Source organism: Euleptes europaea, chromosome 2, assembly GCF_029931775.1.
Source record: "Euleptes europaea isolate rEulEur1 chromosome 2, rEulEur1.hap1, whole genome shotgun sequence".
Classification (NCBI taxonomy): Eukaryota; Metazoa; Chordata; class Lepidosauria; order Squamata; family Sphaerodactylidae; genus Euleptes; species Euleptes europaea.
The window spans coordinates 72,453,772-72,480,254 of NC_079313.1; the positions used below are offsets into that span (position 1 = coordinate 72,453,772).

At 39.6% G+C, this 26,483-nt stretch overlaps 1 protein-coding gene across 2 annotated transcripts in view; it reads left to right on the forward strand.

Annotated features, from left to right (window-relative positions):
- BEND5 (BEN domain containing 5) overlaps window positions 1-26,483 on the forward strand; it is a 1,050,378-nt gene that overhangs the window by 12,513 nt on the left and 1,011,382 nt on the right. For both annotated transcript variants that reach the window (XM_056844383.1, XM_056844382.1), the window contains exon 2: window positions 1,579-1,701. In XM_056844383.1, coding sequence (XP_056700361.1) covers window positions 1,579-1,701 — 123 coding nt within the window. The remainder of the gene's footprint in view (window positions 1-1,578; window positions 1,702-26,483) is intronic.

Below are 26,483 nucleotides of genomic sequence, written 5' to 3' on the forward strand. Positions count from 1 at the left end.
GTGATCTGTTAACATGTGGAATCCATGGTGTATTTGTGAATCCAAGAACAAGGTGTATTTGTGAAAGAGAAGGAAGAGAAATTGTGGCTTCCTAGCTCATTGTTGCTTACTCCTAGGGAACCTACATAGGTGTTCAATCCCAAATATGCAGTCCTGAATAAGTTTACTCAGAAGTAAATTCCATAGAGTTAAATGGGGCTTACTTAGTAAATGTGCTTAGGATTGCATTCTTACAGCTCATTCCTAAGGAGAGTTACTCCACTCTAAACCTATTCATTTCAATGGGCTTAGACTGAAGTAACTCTCCTTAGGAACACACTGTTAATGTACCAAGGAGTAATTATTTTCTTGATGGGAATTCTTATGTTTTGCATACACTGTTACAAAATTAACTTTTTGCATGCAAAGGTGTGTATATGTAAGTGCATTCATACAGCAATAGTGTTGTGTGAAACCTATGGTATGCTTTCTCTGGAATTAATACTCACTATTAAGCCTGTGTTGAAGATTGTGCTGAGAACTAAGGATGTGAACACCTTCTGGTTTGGGTCACAGTATGTTCACCATGGGTGAGCAGGGAGACTATTTTTCATTGATTACTTCCGTTGTTCATGAACTGTTGATCAGGCTACTTTTAATGTATTCAAATAGTGCAGCAAAGAGCAGTGTTTCACATATGTGCAGTCTTACATAGCCCAATGGAAATTTTCTTCCGCCCCCAGACTATTGCCCAAATTGATACATATGTTGGGTCCATAACATGCAAACAGTCATCTATATGTGTAGGGTCGGACTGTGTCACCGGGCAGCTATTTTGGGAATGAACAGTCTAATGTATACTCATGTCCTGATCTGATACAGCACTCCAATTAAGAAAGAAAATGAATCAGATAATTTGTAAAAAATCTTTATTCCCCTAACAAGATACATGGCTAGAAAGATGAAATGCAAGGGAGAGCAAAAGCATAAACATTACAATACATTAATACAATCCTAGCAGTTGCTCCTTTTGGTTGTTGCCTGATTGGGAGTGAATAGGAAACTGAAGTGGAAATAAAGGGTGAAAGGGAAAAAATATGTGGCCTTATCCTAAAGAGAAGATTCCATTGTGTGAGATCAAAGCAGAAGGAAGAAAACCTTGTCTGGGGCAAGGAATTCCTGGGTGGAAGAGAAGTCCCAAACTGAAACCAGCTATAAAGTTGGGGGTCAAAGTGAGAGATGGATCCAAGAACCAAAGGAAGGAGTTTAGTGGTCTCTACAACATTGTTTCATGCAGGTGGTAAGAGACAGATAAGATATAACCTCCAATAAGGCCCAGAAACAGGTGGGCCAGTTGTTGGGGATTGTTGAAGTAACATTGTTATGGTCATATCATTAACTTCTAAAGTCTCATTGCTATCAGGAAATGTTGTTTGTATTATGGAATACATTTTGAAAAGATCATAGGTTGTGGAGGTTTATTATATGCTGTCACTTGGCCAAACTGTTGGCATTGCCAAGGGAAGTAAGTGTACCTCAGTCTATTTATATGAAGTTTCCAATAGTATCAAATTAACTGTCTTACTTTTATCACAACAGGTAGTGCCTTAGGAATAGATGAAATTATAACAGGAAATTTAAGCAAATACCCTGCAGTTCCACCAGGTTATTATGGACAGCCAAAAAAGGGACACCTTTTATTTGATGCCTGCTTTGAAAGTGGTAAGTGGAACATTATTTATAATAATAAGTTGATCTGTATCAGGTTTCTGGCTTAGATCAGAGAATGCTTATAGAGTCATCACCATTTATTATTAATATAAAAGAATATTCATATACTAAAATATAGATTCTCTATACATAAATAGCTTGATAGATATTGTAATATTGCTCTGTTCTGGCTTGAGAACAAGGGATTTGGAGTATATTTGTCATGGTCAGGTCATTATCTGGTAAAGGTTTAGATTGTTGCTATTCAGCAGAGGATGGTATGCCAGTGCAGATGGTCTGTCACTGAAAATGTATTAATAAACTTCATTTCTGGAACTATCTAGGAAAGTGTATGGTTGCCATTGATAAGTAGGGATGGGTGGAATTCTGGCCCAACTGAAATACAGTTCAGGATCCAAGGCTCTGTCTGGGTCATAATGCCTTTTTGAATTGACTTGGAACTAGTTGCATTCCTGTGGATCCCAGGTCTGTTCCAAAAGTAGTATGAACATACTTAGAAGCCTTTGGCAAGAAAAAAAGATCCAGTATTCTCACTTGCCATACCAAAAGTATCAAACTTTTGAGGCAATAATCTGACATAACCAGGGAACATCCTTACGCAGCATGACATTATACTTAATATGCTCTTTCTGGCATGCAATATGTTTGTACTTCTCTTTATTCCAGAACTCATGGGACATGTGCAGAGCATCTTAGCCATGCTAGCCTTCTCCAGGCATTCCTGGAATGGATTGTGGAATCCATTTTAAATGTTATAATTTTCTCTTGACTTCGGGCAAGATGGAATGGATTTATTCTGAATTTAAAGAGCAAACAGTAGAACTGATTGGTTCTGTTTACATATTCCGTTGAATCTTTGTGGAACTCAACAATAGGGATTTGGTATGAACTGCTGACATAATAGTATCTAGGCATCCTCTTTCTCCATCTCAATATCATAGTTCTGACTTGTACCACATTGTTAGATAACTAATTCTCATACTTTATATCATGCTCAGTCAAATACAGCATACTTGAAAGGTTATGCTATGGGGAAAATGTTGGTGAAAAAAAGGCTTTTTCCTTTGCTACTGTTGAATATTGGGCCAAATTTAGGGTTGTCAGCTTCTAGGTGGTAGCTGGAGATCTCCTTGGGTTACAACTGATCTCCAGGCAACAGAGATCAGTTCACTTGGAGGAAATGGCTACTTTGGAAGGTGGGCTTTATGACATTATACACCATTGAAGTCACTCCCCTCCTCAAACCCTGCCATCCTCATACTCCACCCCCAAATCTCCAGGTATTTCCCAGCCTGGAGCTGGCAACCCGAGCCAAACTAGATGTTTGGGCAGATGTGAGTGCCTACATGTCCTGCATATTCCTGTTCTTCATGGTATTTGAAGGTAAGCTTTGAAAGGTTGACATTAACAAGGAGCAATATTAACTCTTCGTTGCATCACAGCAGAGTCCCTTCAATATTTGAGAAGGTAGTAATATGGCTCCAGCTCCTAGCAACTCTTCAAATTACAGATCCATATTAAGCTTTTTTAAGGATATACTTAAGAATATGGCTGCAGTACAGCTATAGGCATACCTCTGTGCTGAACATTATTTAGCCATTTCCTGTCTGATTTTGGATATCATGACTAAAATGTGTTACAACTCTCAAAATTTGATTAGTGTGTTAGGTTTGAAGAAGAGACTTTATAAAATTGTGTTTTTCTTCTGGAAAACTCTTGCTCTTTTAAAAGTTTGATCACTTTGATTTGACCTATTTGGAACATAATGGGTTGAGGGTCATAAATAAGTATTGGCCAGGTCATAATTTTTATTTTTGTTGTATCTGTTCAGAACAAATGTAATTTCAAAATACTCCATAATGATGCTGGAAATAGTTGGCCTTTGTGAAGGTTCACATTTCTTAAGCTTGTTAGCTTTAAAACCATAAGTTGCTGACCATCAGTTCCCAACTTTTATAAATCCATTTTATCTATAAAGTGACAAACAGTTTTGAGTATTTTAAGTTGTTCATAATGAACTGGAGGTATTGGCATGATGCTTAGAAAATGCCCTGTCATTTTTTTACATGAGAAAGTGAATGCACATTTTGAAAGCTGTTGTAGCACTAGGGCCTGGTACATTTTGCACGCAAATGCATGTAACAGACTCCAGTTTGTGTTTCATTATTTTAAAAAAGAAAAGCATCTTCAAGAAAAAGGAATTTGAAATCTGGTGCGGGGGGGGGGGGGGTGCCCTATTCACCCTCTTGTTGCACCTGTGCTCTAAATTTCATTGAAGTGACTTCTTTTTTAAAGGGGGAAAGCGTTGAGACCCCATTACATGTTGGCATTCAAGGTATTGTGATTTGGGAAGTTCCTGGTTCATATCTCACCTCACCTTGAACTCACAAGATAGCACTGGGCAAGCCACCTACCCTTTGCCCACAGGACTGCAGTAAAAGGATAATGGGAAGGACTTTATAATTGAAAAGCAATTATCTATATTTGCCTGGAAATGCTTGAAATCAGTAATTCCAGGCAAAACTGGTTGTTTAGAGATGAAGTAGTGCTCGGAGAGAATGTGGACTGTTTATTTCAAGTACTTCTTTACACACACAAACACAAAATATCAGCTTGTTGTGAATAGTATTGCAGTATTTTTGTTATCTGGATAATGTTAGAGTTTTTAATGCATAGACTTGAACTCTTAATGGTTTGGACAGTTATCTTTGTACAAGCAGGTAGAAATTAAAAATAAAATATTCACAAATATGATTTATATTCAAGGAAATCGTTTCATAATCCTTATTATGTAGCATTGAGTACTGCTCCCTGTATGCCTGATTCTCAATCTATATCAGTGCAAAGCAGAACATTACAGGTATCTAAAACCTCACTGTGCTGGTAGTACACTTAAATTAGGTTTTGGTCTTATTTTGAGCTCTGTATAGTCCCACATGTAGAGGAGCAGGACTGCCTGGGCTCTATGAATTGTATACTACCACAATGTGCAGCTAAAGACTACATGTTCTGTCAGCACAAGGTGTGTTTAATTGACACCATATTGTATCAGAAGTATGTGCCTTTATCAATGGAATATGTCATCCTTAGTTGTGTGTGGTGTTACGATAAAACCCTATGTATGCTGTGCTCTTGCCATGATGTCACTCCTATAGCGGTCCATGTGGCCATTTTCAACAGTTGTCTGGTGGATGTGGTATCCAGGGCTGACAAGGTAGTGCATGAATGGTTTTAAAGACCTCAAACTGAGAAGCTGTGGTTACTACTTGCTTAAGTGTGCCTGTATAGATGGCACTTGGAGAACACCTTTGGAGTTAATGAAAATTTTCAGGTAATAAAATCTTAAAATGCTAAAGAAAAACAATTTTTAAGAGCTGGATGTAAAATTATATTTACTAGCTCATAATATGACAACTTTTAAGTTTTTGTCGAAGGCTTTCACGGTCAGAGTTCATTGGTTCTTGTAGGTTATCCGGGCTGTGTAACCGTGGTCTTGGAATTTTCTTTCCTGACGTTTCGCCAGCAACTGTGGCAGGCATCTTCAGAGTAGTAACACTGAAGGACACTGGAGCCATGGTGAAGAAAAATTAATGGACTTTCTAAACCATCTTAATAATATCCATCCAAACATTCAGTTTACCATGGAAAAGGAAATTGAGGGTAAACTCCCATTTCTTGATACCCTTGTCATCCGTAAATCAAACCTTCAGTTAGGTCACAAGGTCTACCGGAAACCAACTCACACAGATCGCTACTTACACAAAAACTCCAACCACCACCCCCGACAGAAAAGAGGAATAATCAAAACATTAATGGACCGTGCAAGACAGATCTGTGAACCACAGTTTCTCAAGGAAGAAACTAATCATCTAAATCACGCACTGCTAGCAAACGGCTACTCCAAGAATGAAATCAGAAGGGCCATTAAACCAAACAAAAATCAGAAAACTCAAGAAAAACAGTCTCCCATAGGAAAGGTATTCTTGCCATTTATTAAAGGAGTCACTGATAGGATGGAGAAACTTTTGAAAAAACATAACCTACAAACAGTGTTTAAACCCACCAAGAAAATACAACAAATGCTACGATCAGCAAAAGACAAAAGAGACCCCCTCACCTCTGCAGGAGTATATCGTATACCTTGCAGCTGTGGAGAAGTTTACATCGGGACCACAAAACGCAGCATACAAACAAGGATAAAAGAACATGAAAGATACTGCAGACTTGGCCAACCTGAGAAATCAGCAGTGGCTGAACATGGACTGACACAAACAGGACACAGGGTCTTATTCCAAGACACTGAAAGACTGGACAATTCTACCAACTATTTTGTCAGATTGCACAGAGAAGCCATTGAAATTCATAAACATCAGCACAACTTTAACAGAAAAGAGGAGAGTTTAAGAATGAATAAGGCTTGGCTTCCTGCCCTGAAAAACCTCCAGACAAAGACAACATTCAACAATAGCCATACAGATTAGCTTTGGATTACACACATTAACAGACCACTTCAGGATACAATGGTTCCATATTAACATACCATACCCTCATTAGCACATTATCTTGATACTTACAGGACAATACTTTTGCAGGACAATACTCAGCTCAAACCCAACCCCTTTCTGACTATATATTACTCTTCCTACACCCTTGACACTGAGAGACACTGTCCTTCAGTGTTACTACTCTGAAGATGCCTGCCACAGTTGCTGGCGAAACGTCAGGAAAGAAAATTCCAAGACCACGGTTACACAGCCCGGATAACCTACAAGAACCAATTTTAAGTTTTTGTTTTAGCTGTCCAACCAGTAGCATCATAATGGTGTATAGAATGCACCTTTATTGTGCCAGTGTTTTCTAGCTTAACTTGCAATTCTATAATATTGTGACTGTGTTGTGAAAATAATGCAAATAGCAGTCATTTATTCATAATGACAAAAAATAAATGAATTCTAAAGAAACTCATTAAAATATGGGTCAGTTTAGACATAATGCAAAACCATGGTTTAATAAAACTAACCATAGACTGCTTTCACATGCAGGTTTTTTTTCAGCGTGTTGCTTCAAAACTGAAATGTTTTGGGTCGGACTTCCACACAATGTCATGCTGCATTGTTCTCTTTTTACTTTTCTTTGCCTTAGTATACTCTTTCCCAAACCTGCTTTACTCTGATATTTTTGAAAAGAACACAGTGGAAGGACTAGTGTGAATTTTCTTGCTCTGTAAAGGTCCCACCTACATCAGTTGCATTTATTTTATTTTTAATTTATTTAAAACGTTTTTATCCTTTCTACTTAATTTTGTTTTCAGGGTGGCAGATGGTTAAAAACATTAAAACCAGCTTTAAAAACAATACCTACATACAAGACATAAACAGGAGGGTGTGTCAGTAAGGGAACACCAAATGAAACAGGAAGGTTTTCACCTGCTGGTGGAAGATATGATAGAAGGGAATGGGTGAATCTCTTAGAGGAGAGAATTCCACAGTTCTGTTTCAACAGCCAAGAAGGCCCTTTCTCGGGTTACCACCCATCTAGCCTTGGAGAGGCACTCAAAGCAAGGCCATCAAATATGACCTATATGGTTGGGTATTTAAATGGCAGCAGGCGATCCATAAATTATGCTGGTTCTAATCCATGTAGGATTTACCATTACCTTGAATTGGGTGTGAAAGCAAATTGGAAGCTAATGTAGGTGGAACAAGATAAGAATGGTTAACAGCCCATTCCTGGGGAGGGACCTCTTAGGAGGCAGCCTGACCCCACCACTGGCATAAGTGCGTGTAATCATGAGATTACACGCACTTATGCCAGTGGGGAGGGCAGCTCTGCCGGCGCCCAAGCGCCGTGGAGCCATGCCTCTCCCCTCCGCCGGCGCGGCCTCTCCGTGGTGCCGGCAATGGCGTAGAGTGGCCGCTCTGGCTCAGGGGGGTGTTTTGGGAGCGGGGAGGAGCCACCAGTTAGGCAGCTTCCTACCCCCTTTTGGCCACTTGCACCAGCGGCCGGAACAGCGTTGCTGCTCCTGCTATTTTGCAGGCTCAGGCTCACTGTTTTCAATGGGGCGAAAAGCCCCAGTTAAACAAACAAGCCGTGGATCGGCTTTTTTTTGTTTAATGGCGTAGGGGAAACAGTTTAGGAAGAGGCACCGCTGCACCTCTTCCCTGCCGTTTCCCTACGCCGTCAGCTCAGGAATGGACTGTAAGTCTCTGTAACCTGATTCAGTCAGTATGCCACAGCATTCTATACCAATTGTAGTTTCTGGATACTCTTCAAGGACTTAGGCAGATGATGCGAGGGAGGGCATCTTGGCCATTTTCTGGTCACTGGAGGTATTGTGGGGGGAGGTAGTTGTGAATTCCCTGCATTGTGCAGGGGGTTGGACTTGATGACCCTGGTGGCCCCTTCCAACTCTATGATTCTATGACTGCCCCACTGTCTGGAGACAGCCCAGGGCCACCTCAGACTGGGGCAGCGGTGGCGATAGCAACACAGCGAATGGGTGAACCCCAACCTTCCCCAGTCCCCTGCAGAGCCACAAACAACATCTGCCTCACCTCGAAGCCAAGGGAATGCTGGCCAGTGGTTGGAGGAGCCCTGGGACAGCTGCTGGATGCGCCAGCAATGACAATAGCAGTGGCATTATCAGTGGGCACCACTGCGGCATCAGATGCTTTCCCTGTGGGGCCAGAGGGAGACCAGGAGGATGAGGTCTGTTGGGCTCAGCTACCTCTCCTTATGGCTCCAGTCCCAAAGAGGAGAGCCCAGATGGGCCGGGACCCAGCAGGGCACAGGTGGGGCCAAGCCAGTGAGAGGGCAGAGGGGAGGAGGGAAGGGAGGCTTGCAAAAGAAGGACCATATAGATTAAATTTCATCCAGCAGGTGAAGGGATGGTGGGCGGGGCTTTCATGGGGGGAATAAATGGGAGGCTACTGTCACAGGCCAGGGAGGAATCAGTTGCTGGCACACCCAGGCTGCGGAGAGTTAGTGCACAGCTGAAAGGAGGAGGAGACAGGTGATGTAAACCCCTCCCCTCTCATTCTGAGGTATGCCCGAAGGTAGCTGTTGGGGAGGACACCATGGCAGACCATCTTAGGGCACAGGTAGGCAAGTCGGAGCGCCATATCCACATAGAATGCATTGCAATAATCTAATCTAAATCTTACCAGGGGCTGCACCACAGTGACAAGATTTTTTATTCCCAGAAAAGGCTATCGTTAGATCACCAGCCAAGCTTAATAGGCAATACTATGGCATGAATTAGCTTGATCTTGGTTACCAGTGACACATTCTTACACTTAAGAATCTTTTCTAGCTCCTCCATGACTGTCCTTCCCAGTCTCAATCTCCTTTTGATGTCTTGGTTGCAGTCTTCCTTTTGGTTGATGATGGAGCCAAGGAACAGAAAATCTTGAACAATTTCACTTTCTTGATCGTCAACCTTAAAGTTCTAACATTCCTCAGTAATCATTACTTTGCCTTCTTGATGTTCAGATTGATGTTTTGGCATTTTCTGCTTTAATCTTTCAAGTCTTCACTATTTTCTACCTGTAATGTGGTGGCACCAGCTATCTCAAATTGTTAATGTTCGTTCCCCAATTTTCACTCCATTTTCATCTAAATCTAATCCAGCTTTCCTTATGATATGTTCCTCTTTGAGTGGCTCTTCTAGGAGTTTAGCCTGTTGACAGAGTCTAAACTCCTTATGGTATTGCTCTTAGCTTCACTGACACACACCCCTCACCACATTAAGGGGAAGAAGGGGAAAGTCCAGTACAAGAAGGAGAAAGTCAAATACTGAATTTCAGTTGGTCCAGTTAGGTAAGGTCCAAGCACCTAAGCCAGCCACAAAGAGGGCTGTGACTCAGTCATAAAGCATCTGCTTGGCTGCAGAAAATCTCAGTTTTCAATCCCTGGCATCTCCAGCCTAAAATAATCAGATAGTAGGTGGTGTGAAATAACTCTGCCCTGAGACTCTGGAGAGCCACTGTCACTCTGATTGACAATACTGACCTTAATGGACCAATTATCTGATTCAGTATAACACAGCTTCTTTTGTTTATGTGAGACAGTGAGAGATTGTATACGTTTAAGAAAAAAGTGTTGTAAGATTTCTGTTTTTACCTGGAACTACTATAAATGGTTTACCACATGGTAAACCATGGTAATCCATGATATACCAGCATAACAGCTAGTCGGCTCCCTTAGCGCTCCCCCCCAGGATTGCACTGTTAAAATACTACTTGATACCAAATTAAGAATTAAAAGTGGTTGCATAATAGTTGGCCTCAATGAAGCTGAAATCTGTTACAGCTTTTCAAGCTTTACTACAATAACTCATAGCTCTTACTGAAATACAAGTACAAGATGAATACATTTTTGTCCTCTAGTGAGGCGATTAAATGGCACTTGTAGGATGAAAAGGACTGAAGCAGGTTTTCAGTTTGTACAATAGCTGAGAAAGCTTAAAGGTATTTTGAATACAAACTTATCTTGCAAAAGAAGAAATGTTTGATTAAATGTGAGGAAAAACCCATAAGGCCTAGTAAGAGATGGGCAGCTCAATACCAAACTCCAGATGCTGGCATATGACTGATGTGGCATATGTTGTCAGTATCCTTTGTTTACCTAGCACAGAAAACAAATACAAGAAATCCTCAGCTCTAATTAGTAGGGAGCACAGCAGCTGCACAAGAGTCACTGGAAAAGACAGTCATGCTAGGAAAAGTTGAGGGCAGCAGGAAAAGAGGAAGACCCAACAAGAGATGGATTGACTCAATAAAGGAAGCCACAGCCTTCAATTTGCAAGATCTGAGCAAGGCTGTCAAAGATAGGACATTTTGGAGGACTTTCATTCATAGGGTCGCCATGAGTCGGAAGCGACTTGATGGCACTTAACACACACACACACACACAGAGCAGCTGCAGTGAAGTTCACAGTGATACTGCCCATACCTACAAATCACCAAGCAGCGTAATGAAAATGTCTCCATATCATCGAGGGTTGGAACCACCCACCAGCGCATGCTACCCTGGCCCTGCCCACATGCTGTAAGAGAAGGAACAATGGCAATATAGCTGCTGCTGCTATAGGGAGGAGCATTGCAGGAATCCTATATCTGCTGTATTCCTAGGAGCTCTACACTTGAGAATTTGAATCTCCTGCAAACACATTCCAATTTGATAGACATACAGGAAACGAAGGATAGCTATGTCAACCATGTCACCCAGATACCTGCACACCTCAAGTGGCAGAGGTAACCTATGCAGAAAACCATGGCCCATTTCAGATAAGGGTTCATTTTGGGGGTGGGGGAGAATGCCCTGAGGAACAGTTTGTTTTACAAAGCTGGTGAGACACAGATATTCAGACAGGATAACGTGAATACTCAACAGAACATTCATAGAAGTATTTTTATTTATTTGTGTTGTATCTGCCTTTCTCACTGATATGCAAGATGTATTACTTAGTGTAAGTCAAATACAGTCCACAGGATGGGACATCCTATAAATGGTAAAATAGGGTTTGGATTGCAGAATTTTTAAGCAGTGCTGAAACACACCTTGAAACAGCATAAGCATTTAAACATGAGAAATAAAACAATGCAGAAAGTAGATAGTAGGAGCATACTTACAACAGACACAGCACAGTTATAGAACACAGTCTGTATCCCTTTGCTAAAGCATCCTTTTTTGCCAGGGCTTTTGAGGGGATTTGAAAGGCAGGGAACTGTGAAGGACGAGGAGATTTGGGGTTTGCTGTTTCATTTTTGGTTTTAACTCAAAATGCTTTTTAACCATTATTGTAAGCTGCCTTGAACCACAAGGAAAGGCGGGTGATAAATATTTTAAACAGCAACATTGTTTTTCTTTAGAACCCTAAAAATTCATTTTCACAGTGTACAATAAATGCTCATAGAATAATAATATTGGGGAAATTAAAAAGGATGGTGGATGGGGAAATTTCAGAATTGGTCTGTGAACATTTCATTGCAAACACTAGTGGAAAGATAATATACTGCTATATGTTATTGCTTCAAAGTGTCCTAAAGGTAACTTTTTAGTCTAAAAATTTGCCAAATGAATAAAAGTGATTATTTTTAAATTCCTGCATAATGAACGAACTTGAAGTAGTACTTTTTGAAAAAATATATAGTGGTTAGTCAAGCCAATGGTTCTTTAGAATTATTTTTAAACTTTGCTGCTTGAGTGTAAATCTGTCAGAACTAAAATGGGGATCTTAGTGTGATCAAACATTTTGGACAGGATTTCATGACATAAACAGTGGTTTAGAGCTTATGTTTCTTTAAATTGTATTTCTATTTGGGAAGATTCGATGTGCAAAATCAGCAATTCCATTTCAAGATGAATGTCTTGTATAATGAGACTCAGAGGAAAATAATTTATTAACATCTTTCCTGATAAGCTCAAAATTCATTTGAATACAAAATGTTACATTTGAAGCATAATATTCCACTGGTTAAGCACATAAAATTCCTCTGATTAGGCACATAACTCTTCATGTTTGCCTTCATTGATTCTGTTCAGTGGTCTAATTGCATTCTAGCTTCAGCCTTTACCATGCTAATTTTGATTTAGGGTTTGTATTTCTTAAAAACAAACTGGGTGCACACCATCTATTATCACTGCATGGTCTTTCTGCAACTAGTCGGAACTTTGGGAACACGTGTAATAACATAAAGTGGAGGTAAATTACTACAATATATAAAGGGTTATTTTTATATGGTAGCAGTTTTCAATAGATTAGTACTCTGCTGCACCTGGACAGAATTATTTGTTTTCCATAGTGTTTGGTGTTATCTGGTTTATGGTTTACACAAGAATTGCTTTTAATTTGAATGTATGTTGTCAGTAATAGTTTTCATGGGACAAATAATACAAAGGTTAATGGTTTGCTTTGTGAAATTGGCAATTCAATTTGCATTTTCTAGCAGTATTTTTAAAAACTCTGAATGTGATATGAATTTATCTGATTCTCAGCATTCTGTTGGTTTTTAAGAGTGTTATAGTTAGCCTATTTAATTAATACAATTAAAAAGATTTATTTCTGCCATGTCTTCCAAAGTTACAGCCCATTCCTGAACTCTGAGGACAAAAGTCCTGAGGAGGCCAGGAAGGGGCTGTGCCAGCATTGGGACCCCCTGTGCTGGTGCTTGGGCTACTTATGCCACTGTGAGTGGCTCCAACACTGACGGGGAGGCCCAGACACCGGTCTCCCAGTGCTGCCATGGCAGCACCGCCCGGGGACACCAGCTGGGCCTTCTGCTGTTGTGTCATTGGCCTAATGGCCCACGCCTGCGTTCTGGGGGACATGCCAGAATCCTGGGAGGCATTTTTGGGGCGTGCCAGGGGCCAGACCTGCCTGTAGGCAGCTCCCTGTCCCATTTCGGCCCAGGATGCCAGTGCCAAGTATGGCTTGCTGTAAAAGACTTTTTTAAGGCTTTCGGCGGCCAGAAAATGGGTTAGGAGGTGCTGCGCCAGCACCTCATCAATGCTGTCCCCTGCTGCCATTAAATTTTAAAAAGCCCGTAAAAGGCTTTTTTAAGGCTTTCGGTGGCCAGAAAACGGGTTAGACGGCACTGTGGTCGCGCCTCGTCAACGCCGTCCCCTGCCGCCGAAAGCTTAGGAATGGGCTGTAAGCTTATTAAATTAATGAAGCACCATATTAACTTAAGCTAATTAAATTCATGAAGCACCATATATAACACCATATATGTAATAAATTATGTTGTGTTTTAAGCATGTATACTATGGTATTAGGCTCCTTTAGTGTAGGCGACTGTATTGTTAGTGACCATCTCCCTCTGATGATGAATTTTAAAGTAGAACTCCCTTTGTTTCCTCCCATTTTAACTTTGGGGTTGGAGAAGGAAACAGATAATTTCCCAAGAATTTACTGGTTACCAGATGTAATTCAAAAGATATCTCAATTACTTAAAACTGAAAAAAATTCTGAGTACAGAAATACAATAATTCACTCAAGGGACCCCAGGGAAGCTGTTAAATCTTATGAGAATTTAATTACATGTATAGTTGATTCATCAAAACAGCAATACAAGGGGCAGACAGAATTTTTAAAAATTCCCACCGATACCTAGTTTGATAAGGATTGCAGGACCTTAAAAACTCACATCCATGACATCTATCGCCAGTATCAGAATTCCAGAAATGCCTCATTACCAATAGAATATTTCAACTTGAAGAACGTATTGCAGCAACTTATCAGAGATAAGAGAAGGGAATACACAAATAAACAATGGGAAAATCTCTTTCAGACCATAAACTCCAACAATTCGAGGGCATTTTGGTCATTAGTCTCTGGAGCACTTAATCCCAGATTAATATTCATATAATATAATATTCATATAATATAATATTATATTCATATATAATATGAATATAAATGCTTTCCATTTGTCTTGAAATTCTTTGGTTGGTCTTTTATTCACATAGTTTGTTAGTTTTGCCATTACTGCATATTTGGCTAGTTTACTTTCCTAATCCTCCCATCATGGACGCTATTGTGCTTTCCATTTTGTTGCAACTATAACTGGCCGCTGTTATCATATATCTAAACAATTCTTCCAAGGTTTTTGGAATGTTTTTGGGCAAAATGCCCAATAGCATATTCTTGGCATCTATAGAAAATTTAATTTTTAAGATTTTCTGGATTTCAGCATGTATTTCTTTCAATTTTTTTTGTTTTTTTGTACCATCCACCTCTTTACATTTTCAACATTTCCCATTATAATTCTTATCCATCTTGATATCTTTTGGGGTAATATACAATCAATAAAATATCTTATACCGATTTCCTCTTAATGTTTGACTTGCTGTTAACTTTATACCACTCATCCATATGGTTTTCCCTTGTCGGAGAGATATATCTTTCTCAAAATTTTGCATCCATCTGACCATACGTGTTTTCTTGTTCTTGTTCTGTCTTAAATCGAAGTAATAGCTTATAAATTGGTCCTAATAAGTGTTCTTTTCACTGTGTTAGCGTGTTTTCAAATTCTGTCAACCCCCTTATTGCACCTCTTGTTGTATGAATATCCTTTTTGAATCTTTAAATATTTTAGAGAAAGAAATCATACAAGAACAATAGCTGCAGAAGCAAATCAGAGTCATAAAGAGAAAGTTGTCACCAACCATGCTGTTAAACACTAGATCAGCTCCAAATCAAATGTCTTGTATAACAAGAGCTTTCTATCTTGCCTGTCTGGGAGTATCTGATTTACGGTCTGAGTCACTGAGTTTATAATATTTCATTGGTTGATATACACATCTTCCTGTCTGCCCTGATAGTGGATATTTAGAATCCAACAACAGATAAAGAGTATAACATCAAGTGAAAACAGCACTTCACGCTAGCAACCAGGATATCTTAACCCTGTTGATAAGCTTATGGCAGAATATTTTGAGGAGAAATTACTTTTGTACTTAAGGTTCCTGTCTGCCTTTAACATTCCAGAAACCATTTCTTATGCTTAGGAGTTCCTTAACATGCTTTGCAATTTCTTAAACCCTGCTTCTTCCTCCATCCTTGGGACAATCTCTGCAAATGAACCCTTGCTTAGATGGCACAGCAGTTCTTGCATCCTTTATTGCCTGTTTATTTGTCATTAATATCCTTGCATATATAGAGAAACACACTTTTTGGGATGTCTTGAGTTCCCAGATTAAAATAAACAGATACACCATGAAATAAAATTCGCAGCTGCTGGGAAGAAAATGCATTCTGAGGTACACATACAGGGATATTTTATCTATCTATCTGTCTGCCTATTTAAATTATTTATAGTCTGGCTTTCTCACTGATACAGTGTAGGTCAAATACTGTCAACAAGATGAGGCATCCCATAAGCAGTGTAATGCAATAGGATTTGGATTGCAGAAATCTGAAAAGAAGCAGAAATCTGAAAGCAGAGATGATACCAAGAGGAAACAAAAGCATAAGCATTAATACGACATGTTAAATGAAGAGAAATTATATAGTAGGATCATACTTACATCAATAGGCAGTATGTAGTGTACATAATAGTATGCTCCACAGTCCCTGTCCTTTTACCAAAACATCTTTCTGAAACATTTTGTTACACTATGCCTTTCTGAACTCATCAGCCAGGCCATTCCGTAAAGTGGGGGCCCCAGCAGAGAATAAATGTGTATAGACAGTTGTTGATTTTGCCCCTTTGCAGATATGAGATAACAAGGCCATAAAGGGCTTTATATGTGCTAGTCGTTTCTATGGCCCTTGAGTTGAGCCCAGTAACTGATGGGCAGCCAATACGGTGATTGCAGAATGGGAGTAATATGCATGCTCCACCTCGCTCCTGATTATAGCTGAGCTGCAGCGCTCTGCACCAACTGGAATCACCAAGTTGAGTTCAAGACCTGTGTAGAGTGCATTACAGTAGTCTAGTGTCGATGTTACCATGATTTGGATCCAGATGGCCAGATTGGCCAAGTCAAGATCTGGTGCTATCTTCCAGGGTAGAGTGAGTTGGAAGGAAGTACTTTTTTGTAATTGCGTTAACTTGTTTTTTCAACAGCAATGCTGGATCAATTATGATCTTAACTGAGTCAGCAAGGGTCAGTTAAACCCCATATAATTTCTAATAGCTCAACAAGATCCACTTTTTAGAAACTTTTTTTGGCTTTTCCTAACATGTTGTATCATGCCCTGACCTGGATGGCCCAGGCTAGCCTGATCTTGTCAGATCTCAGAAGCTAAGCAGGGTCAGCCCTGGTTAGTATTTGGATGGGAGACCACCAAGGAATACCAGGGTTACTGTGCAGAGGAAGGCACTGGCAAACCACCTCTGTTAGTTTCAAAGGTGACTTAACGGCACTTTACACACACACACAACATGTTGTATCATACTTTATTGTGGCTGTCAAAGATGTATCTTTTTGCTTTAAATGTCAAAGTGAGGCCAAGCCAAAATACGACCATTATTTATATTAGGGTTATGATACGCTATTTTGGCTTATTCTTAATTTAAAGATATACAAATGAAAACAAACCCTCTAGATATAAAATAATTTTTTTGTGGGCAAATAATTTTTTTTAACTATAGCTTGAAGTTAGAACATTACATTGAAAATCAGAACAAAAAAGTTTCCATTAGCCCACAATACCAGCCATGAGTAGGATTGCCATCCCGCCACTGAGGGTGGGGAGTACCCTGCCCCTGGGCCCTGTCCCCCACGGCTGATCAGCTGGCCGGCAGGGGACTTACCAATAGACCAGTGTCTTAGTATTATTGCTGGCAGCATGGAAAGCACCTGCCGTAAGTGATGCCATCGTGGTGCTGGCGCCATGGGGATGCTCTGGTATTTGGGTATAAACTGTATGGTTAAAATGGCTTCTACCATAGAGTTTTTGCCTAAATACCAGAGTGCTCCCATGTCACCAGCTGGCAATGATGCTGAGATGCTGGTGTAGGCCTCCTCCACTGCTGGTAATTCCCCCCCCCCTCCTGCTATGGAAGAATTCTAGATTACTGACAAACAATGGATGAAATATTACTTCCTCAAAGACTTTTGATTAAAAGGAATGTTATACTTTGGTTGTATGACGTCTTTCTCAAGATGAATTGTTGATTTAGAGCAGTGTTTCCCCAAATTTCTTCCTTTTTGAGTATGTGCTGCTGTATGTACTCTTTCATGTGAGAGATTGAGCGCATGTTAGCCCTCACATTTCCTAGTTTGAACTGAGTGACTTAAAACACATCCATAGCTACATATTCAGAGAAAGATCAGCAGTGGCAGGTAAACTCTCTTTGGGGGAGGTTTATCTTCCATTATTAATAGTCTCATTAAGGCCCTCCCCCCAATATTTAAACACTTAAGTAATTAGGGCTTAAATTTTACCTTTCAACAAAAATCTTGAGACAGCTCAGAAAACTGAAAAAATATAACATCTATTCAATTCACAAGAATAATTAACATATAAACTTAGCAGCAGTAAAATTACATCAGTAAACTGAACAAACAATAATTATTGGAAGCAAAGCAGGAACAAACCCACAGAAAATGTTAACAAACAGTTTCTTATTACCAAATGCTTGAAAGTTAATACTTGTAAGAGTAGTCACCAAGCAAATAGATGTAGGAAGGGAATTCTACAGGTAATATGTTTCCAGAGAACCCCATGTTCCACTGAACACGGTTGGAAAAACATTGATTGGGGCTATTGCGGTTGCATCTCTAATTAAGGTTATTCAACCCATGAGGGCCCATGAGGAATTGTAGGGTCCCTCAATAATTTGATAATACCACTTCATCTCACAAAATCTCTCCCCCCAGGATTCTGTGAGCTCTCAGGAACTTGAGCAAGCTGCTTTCTCCTCCCCACTCCTTTCTTTTAACTCAGTTGCTCTCAACATATCCTGTATGGATCATTCCTTTGAGTTTTTTCCCCTTTGGGGTAATTTATGAAGTCATAGATAGTCCCCCAAGTAATTTGAGACCCCATGTCTTGTCTGTCAGTGACATGGTCTCTGGCAACTATTAGTGATTGATGGACATGGCTAAACAACAAGGCACATCTGTTGCTGGTTCTACTTAATTTTCTTCATGGCAGAAGCTGTTTAACAAGAAGCACAAATATGAGAAATATCTTAATTTGTGTTTCTGGCTATTTAAGTAGTCTTTATTTTATCAATATATGTGGAACTGAGTGTCTTGGGAAAGTAGAGAGGGGGAATAACTCAGGGACACGGAATGATAAAGTGTGGGGGATCAACAACAGGAAATGATGCCACAGAGAGAGAGTGTGTGTGTATTCAGGAGATAAAAGCAGAGTAGTTTAATAAAGACATTTCCTTATTAATCCTGCCTGACTCTAAGTTAAGACCAACCCCACTTGAAACATTTACTGCTTTTAAGATTTCAAATTAAGACTTCGGAGGTCTTGGAGGAAGACAATCTGAAGTTATACTGAAACTGCATCTATGTATATGTAAAATGGGAGCACTTGAAGTCTCCTTTGCATATACTGTTGATCTGGGCATTCAGAACTCCATAATTGGCACCAATGAGAAATGTTTAGGGCATCAATTAAAAATGCTGTTATGAGATAAATACCCTAATACGAGTAGAGTGATAGAGCTCATTTTATGGGGTGGAGCACTTTTCCTATGAGGAAATACTAAAGTAAATACTTCATTTCTCAATGAGTAATTAAATTGTGGAATTCACTTTCAGTTAATATAATGGTGGCCACAGGCACAGATGGCTTTAAGAGGGAATTCGACAAGTTTATGGAGGAGAGGTCCATCAGTGGTTACTAGCCATAGTGAATAAAGGGAACCTCTAATATAAGAACATAAGAAAGGCCATGCTGGATCAGACCAAGGTCCATCAAGTCCAGCAGTCTGTTCACACAGTGGGCAACCAGGTGCCTCCAGGAAGCCCACAAACAGGACAACTGCAACAGCATTATCCTGCCTGGGTTCCACAGCACCTAATATAATAGGCATGCTCCTCTGATCCTGGAGAGAATAAGTATGCATCATGACTAGTATCCATGTTTACTAGTAGCCATGAATACCCCTCTCCTTCATGAACATGTCTACTCCCCTCTTAAAACCTTCCAAGTTGGCAGCCATCACCACAACCTGGGGCAGGGAGTTCCACAATTTAACTATGCGTTGTGTGAAGAAATACTTCCTTTTATCTGTTTTGAATCGCTCACCCTCCAGCTTCAGCAGATGACCCGGCGTTCTAGTATTGTGAGAGAGGGAGAAAAGCTTCTCCCTGTCCACTCTCTCCATACAATGCATAATTTTATAGACCTCTATCATGTCTCCTCTTAACCGCCCTAAGGTTTTTAACCGCTCCTCATAGGGAGCTCTAGTCCCCTGATCATTTTGATTGCTCTTTTCTGCACCTTCTCAAGCTCTGCAATATCCTTTTTAAGGCAGCAAACCTCTGAATACCAATGTTAGGAGGCAGTATCAGGGGAAGGCCTTGGCCTCTCTGCCCTGTTTGTTGGCCTTTCATGGCAACTGTTTAGGCCACTGTGTGATGCTGGACAAGATGGATGGACCACTGGTCTGATCCGCCAGAGCCTTTTCTTACGTTCTTAAAATTAGAGCAAGATCAGTAAACAGTTTGAATGAATGGATTTTGAAATAGAACATAAACTTGTGAAAGTATCGGTCTCAATATTTTGTCTCATGTTTATGAGGGGATGTTGCACTAGAATGTCGATACTTGTTTTATAAATGTCTGGGTTGTTTTTTTTTTTACATAATTGCTATGTGTGTATTGCAATGACTTAGGGCAAATACAACCAAATCAAAATAATCTTGTTTAATTTTGCCCTTGTTTTTCTAAAGCTACTGTTTTTTCCTATTCTTTATCTTATGGTGGTACCCTTGGTGCTGGCATTGTTTTTGTATCTAAGCAGCAAATTGTTTTCGTAAGGCTACAAAATATGGAGTTTAATCAAGTCTGCCAAAGAGTTGGGTTGTGTGGGTGGCTACATACTTTGTAGAACTGAGCATGACTCCTACTGGTTTTCAGTTCTAAATATCTCTGCGTATGAAATGTTTTCTTGTTTTGATTTTTGTCCTTGCCTATATTAATCTTTGATCAGATTTTATTTTTATTTAATGCAAAAACAACCAATTGTGAGTAGCAATGACTTCTTTATTGTGCTGAATCAGCCTTTGAATTACAAAACTAGGGCTTAAAGTAAATGAACTTCTCCAAGGCAGTTTTACCCATGGAGGTAATATATGCAACACACAAATGATAGAGGAATCCATTTTCAATCTCCTTCATATTATGAATAGTTTCCCAAGACTGGCTTAAAAAAAATTGATGCTCGTGGGAACTGGATGGTATACCAAAAGAACTGTTTTTACATTCTTAATATTTTTGTAAATATCAAAGAAAGGACAAATACTACAATATCATTGCATTAATATTAATAATCATTTATCTGCCAGGAAACCATTTAAATAACACTTGACATTTGCTGAGAAAGATTAATGTTTAATTTGTTGCAAACATTGAAATACATTGAAATAAAAGGAAAAATGCTTCCGTAGTTGGTAAAATGAAATAACTGGAAAAGGCTAGTCACTTGTAAATCATAAGAGAAACCCAAAACATTTTTGTAATTTTCAAAATGTCACTATTTTAAAATAGGATGGTGTTGGAAGTGGGATGGTGTTAGGTATGGGATGGTGTTGTGAAGGAGTATCTCTTTATTTAACCAAACAGCATTTCATCTTAATAAATAACTGAAATTATTGAATAAGGGGAAAGATACTGTAGCAAAATATTGCAATAAAATATGTAGTTTCAGAGGGTAGCTGTGCTCGGTCTGCAGTAGAACAGGGGCATCCCATTCCTGGTGGGGGGTGGTTAGGCGGCAGCTGAAGGCAGTGCAGCTGTGCTGCCTCCAAAGCAGGATCCAGCCTCACCTCGAAGCCAGAAAGATGGCCTTACTTGCAAGCCCCGTGGAACCGCTCCGTAGCGTTCCATGGGGCTATGCCACCTAAAATGATGGTGTTACTTGCAGTAGAGGCAAAAGGGGCGTTCCCGGCTCGAAAGCGATTAGGAAGCTGTCTAAAGGCAGCTCCACCCCCGAGAACGCCCTGGGAATGCCTCCAGGGACACCGATACGGGGACATACGCTGGGATAATGCCGACAGGAGGCCGTGCTGGCACCCAAGCCCTGTGCATTGGCATGGTGTCCTGGGGCCAGCGTGAATGCCCTTTGTGCAGCCTTAGATTTTAATCCAGTAGCACCTTAGAGATGAAGGGAGCTCTGATTCTTGAAAGTGTACACCCTGAAAATCTTGTTGTTCTCTAAGATACTACAGGACTTGAATTTAACAATTAAATGTCTAGAAATTGTGATCTATTATGAAAATACTCAGTATGATATCCTAAGGTAAATTGCAATAAATAAAATGCCTAATGAATTTTTTTCCATCATGGGAATTTCCCCCCATCATGAAGTACTTGCTGAACAAGAAATAAGGAATTGTAGGAATCTGAAACCAAGAGCTTTAGAAATTCAGAAGTGAGAAGTGAAGGTACCACAAGAATTAAACAAAATTGTGGATATAATGCATTCTAAAAATGCTTTTCTCTGATCTGAATCAGGGTTGCCAACCACCAGGTGGGGTTTGGAGACCCTCCAAAACTACAACTGATCTCCAGACCATAGAAATCAGTTCCCCTGGAGAAAATGGGGGAAGCCCCCAGGCTCCACTTCCAAATCTCCAGGAATTACCCAACCCATGGATGGCACCCTACTGCTGATTCAGGTTCAGTTTCATAACTGGCCTCCTTCCAGTAAGAGCTTGATTGGGTGAATGTTCTTCAACCAAACAATCAGGTTTGGGCAAGGAACATACTTTCTCACCAAAATAATTTTTTCTTCTTTTTTTGTGAATATGGCAAGGGCTGTATTCTCTGTTTTCTGCTGTATTTTTCTTGACCAATGCTTAGATTTTAAACAAGGGCCTGTTCTGCATGCTGCCCTCATCCCCAATGTATGGGTAGTAATATGTATGGTAGTATGGGTAGTAAAACAATAAAGAAAGAGCGCTTTTATCATGTTGGCATAATTAACATTTTGGCTGCTGTATGAGGACCATTCATTTTACACAAACATACCTTCACTTTCTCTAGTCCATATGCTTACATCAATTATTTATTGCTAGTGCAATGTGCACCTTAAAAAAAGGGTGCGAAATGTGGGGGCAAAGGGGAGGAAGGGAGGGGGAGGAGAAGGAGTGAGTGAGGGAGGAGGAAGGATCATGCGGGGTGGTAGGCGTGGATACTTGCAATCTGTAATAGCTGGGGCGTGGATTCTCGGGGAGAACTAATTTGAAAAAGAAATTGTGCACGCAAACTCATGCTGATCTGATAACATTTTTAATGGAAAGATTGCTGTATAACCGCTTGGAGGAAAAACCAGGGAAAAAGTGGAGGATGAGGGGTCTGGAGACCAAGTCCTATGAGGAAAGGTTGAAGGAGCTGGGTATGTTTATCCTGAAGAGGAGAAGACTGAGAGAGGATATGATAACCATGTTCAAGTACTTGAAGGGCTGTCATATAGAGGAGGGTGCCGAGTTGTTTTCTGTTGCTCAAGAAGGTCGGACCAGAACCAACGGGTTGAAATTAAATCAAAAGAGTTTTCGTCTAGACATCAGGAAGAATTTTCTAATAGTTTGAGCGGTTCCTCAGTGGAACAGGCTTCCTCGGGAGGTGGTAAGCTCTCCTTCCTTGGAGGTTTTTAAGAAGAGGTTAGATGGCCATCTGTCAGCAATGCTGATTCTGTGACCTTAGGCCTGGAACGGCCTGGCCCGACCAAGTGACATTTATGTCATATACGGCCCTCATAACAATTGAGTTTGACACCCCTGGTCTATAAGCAATTAACATGCCTTGGAACCTGCCTAGATTTTCAAGGGTGCAAGAGGGGGGAAGTGATTTTTGCTGATTTTTGTCCTCCATAGGAGACCTCCAATCCTGTTTAAAGTCTTCCTAGGTTTCCCCTTCCCCCCACATAAGCAGCATTTCAAGGGGCATTTTGGCCTGTCGGGAGGGGGAATCAGCAAAATTCACCCCTCTGCACCGATGGAAAACCATATAGTTTTAAGCTACTTTTCTTTATTTTCTTCCCCTGTACTAAATGGTTGTCTGGAGAAGTGCATTTGGTTGTTCATTTCCAAACTAGTTTTTTATAATCTCTTCATGTTAACAAAACAGTACAAATGGAAATTCATAAGCCGCTATTCTTAAGATGTAGAACAACTTTTAATAATGAAAATTGGGTTTTTTCCCATTCTTAGTTAATAAAATCCCACTTTTGCTTAGAATATATTATGTAAAATTGTCTGACATCATAAGTTTAGTTGCTTTATTGTTCTTGGGACATTCAGTTGATTGCATATTCTATTGTGCATACTTATCTCACATACTTAATCAACAAAGTAATGACATTATTTATTTAAGTTATGTCAATGATGGGGGTTTCCAACCCACCCTTGCAATGATTGGATTCCCTTGACCCAAAGCTGGGATCTTGGAATAAATCTTCTGATAGTTTTCCCGAGACTGGGTTTGGACTCTTACACCAATAAAAACAACAGGATTTACTGAAAATATTAAAGAATAGGTTCAGGCATAGGCATAAGCAGATGCAATAAAAATAACAAAACTAGCTTTCTAACATTCACTTACAGATGTAAAGGCAGGCAGGTTACAACATCTTCAATTCAGCATAAGTAACAAAGCAGCAGGTAGGAGATGCAGCAAGATGGTCCCTGGCCCATCACTGGTCTTGATGGGATTAGTGGGCCATGTATGGAAACTTGTGCCAGATGGTTATAGGCTACCTTTATAGGCAACTGGACCACTGACCCCCTGACCAGTATAAGCCAATCAAGAACATGATCCAAAAGATAATTATTGAAAAGGAATAAGATTCTCCCTTCATCTCTGACATCGCTGAGAGCAGTTAAGTCAGATTGCTTTGAAATGCAAATTTGTGATCTCAAACTTTTCATCTTAGCTTGGGAGCAGTGGAAGAGTGGTAAGCGTTTGTTATGGAACTCTTTCCATGTTGGTTCTTGTAGGTTATCCCGGCTGTGTAACCGTGGTCTTGGTATTTTCAAAAAGTATCAAAGGTAATGTGCTAATCATTGTCCTGTATCAAGATAATGTGCTAATGAGGGTGTGGTTTTTGCAGGACAATGATTCAGCTCAACCCAACCCCTTTCTGACTATATATTACTCTTCCTACACACTTGACACTGAGAGACACTGTCCTTCAGTGTTACTCCTCTGAAGATGCCTGCCACAGCTGCTGGCGAAACGTCAGGAAAGAAAATACCAAGACCACGGTTACACAGCCCGGATAACCTACAAGAACCAATGAACTCTGACCGTGAAAGCCTTCGACAATATCTTTCCATGTTATTCTTTAATACTTGGATGACGTATCAGGAAACAGGCTATTGCTTTAAATTTATGATATGGCTAAATGCTGATGTTTAAACTGTCAGGTTGATTGATACAGAGGTGACCATTTCTCTTGACAAGTTCAATATATTTTAAAAGTTTATTTGAAAGTATAGATTCTGTTTGGTTACCTTGACCCCTGGTTTCATGTGCTGTGAAAATCTGTATAATCATACTGTTGTGCGTCCTTGTCCCAGGTTATTAAAGATTTTATATAGATTGAAATGTAGCTGCAAGTGCATCAATAAACTTTTGCTTACTTGTCCAGATTTTTACTGTGAAGATGAAAAATAATATTTCAAGGTCTGGTAAAAGATTGACAAAAACAAAGGAGTATTTTCTGTAGGACTTTAAAAAAAACCTGTCCAATATTGCCTTCACTACTTATATCCATTTGTATTTTTTAGAATGGGTTTACTAATAGCTTCGGGCTAAGGTTTAATTCTCTTTTCCCCTTCTGTTCACCATGGTACTTGCTTTTCTCTATTTAGACAAAACCAGAATTATATTCTACAAGCCAAAGCACATAATATTAAAGTGTTCTAGGTGTAAAAGAGTGCATCTGACCTTTTGTTATTAATCTGTGACAGGTGCAACCTATTTTCCTCCAAATTGTGTAAACTTGTGTGTGCAAATTCATTCCCTAAAATCTGTATTCTGTACAGCCACCACAGGGGAATTGATCATCATCATGAATAGTGTTATGGACAGCTGAGAAAGATAATTACTGAAATTTTATGCTTGCAAGTCAGTCTTTTTAAATGCGCTCCTGTTTCCTCTGCTTGTTAGGAAGGCTGAAGTAAGTTATTCATTGCTGGACCAAAAAAAAGTGTCTGCAAAAGTTCATGTGCAAGAAACACCACACTGTTACAAATTAGTTTCCTTTACCATTTCTGGCAAACTCATTACAAAGTAATCGTGGCCTGTGTTGAAGTGCACTTCCTCTGGGACCAATAACTGTAAATAAGCAGGGCTGCAAGCTGGCTGATAAGTTGTTGTTCTGAAGATAACAGTCCTTTTTAGCATTGTGTTTGACCTTTCCTTTTATATTGCCTGAGGCTTGTCTAAGACCCTCAAGGTCTATTTTTCATCTTAAAATTCTCTGTAGAAAAGCACAATGTGTTGTTTAAGAAGATTTTAGGATTGCTTAACGTGTCTGTGTTTTCTTGCATTTCTATGGTAATTGTTGACATGCTTAGAAACTCCAGCTAGCATTTACTTGAATAAGATTTCTTTCTCCTTTAATGCAACCTTTCTTATTGATATAGAAAGCATTATGTTTTAATATTTTATGAAGAGTTTAGTGCATGTTCTATATTAAGTAAAACTGTAATATTATTTTTGCCAGTTTTATTCATATATACATTTTTCTAGAATATCAAAATTATTTTTATATCATTATGAAATGCTTGTAGTTGGAAGATGTTATTATATTATTTTTGTATAGGAAACCCAAATTATGCTTGTTAATCAACAGATGGGGACAAATGATGAAGATATCCTCTATTATTTGAGTTTATTGTAAAAACACTTAACAGCTACTTTATAGAAGTGGAAAACATTTTGGGGGAAAATTAGGGTTGGAAAGGAAAACTTCAATAGCCTTCTTAAATATGGTTTATTCCTTTCTTTCTAAAAGATTGAATCTGTTCCAGTATTTCTCTAAAATTAAAAGTTAAGTAAATTCAACTTGACAGTTACTGGTAATTATTTTTGTTCCTTGTAGGGGTGCCAGGCCTCCTGCTATGCCAGGA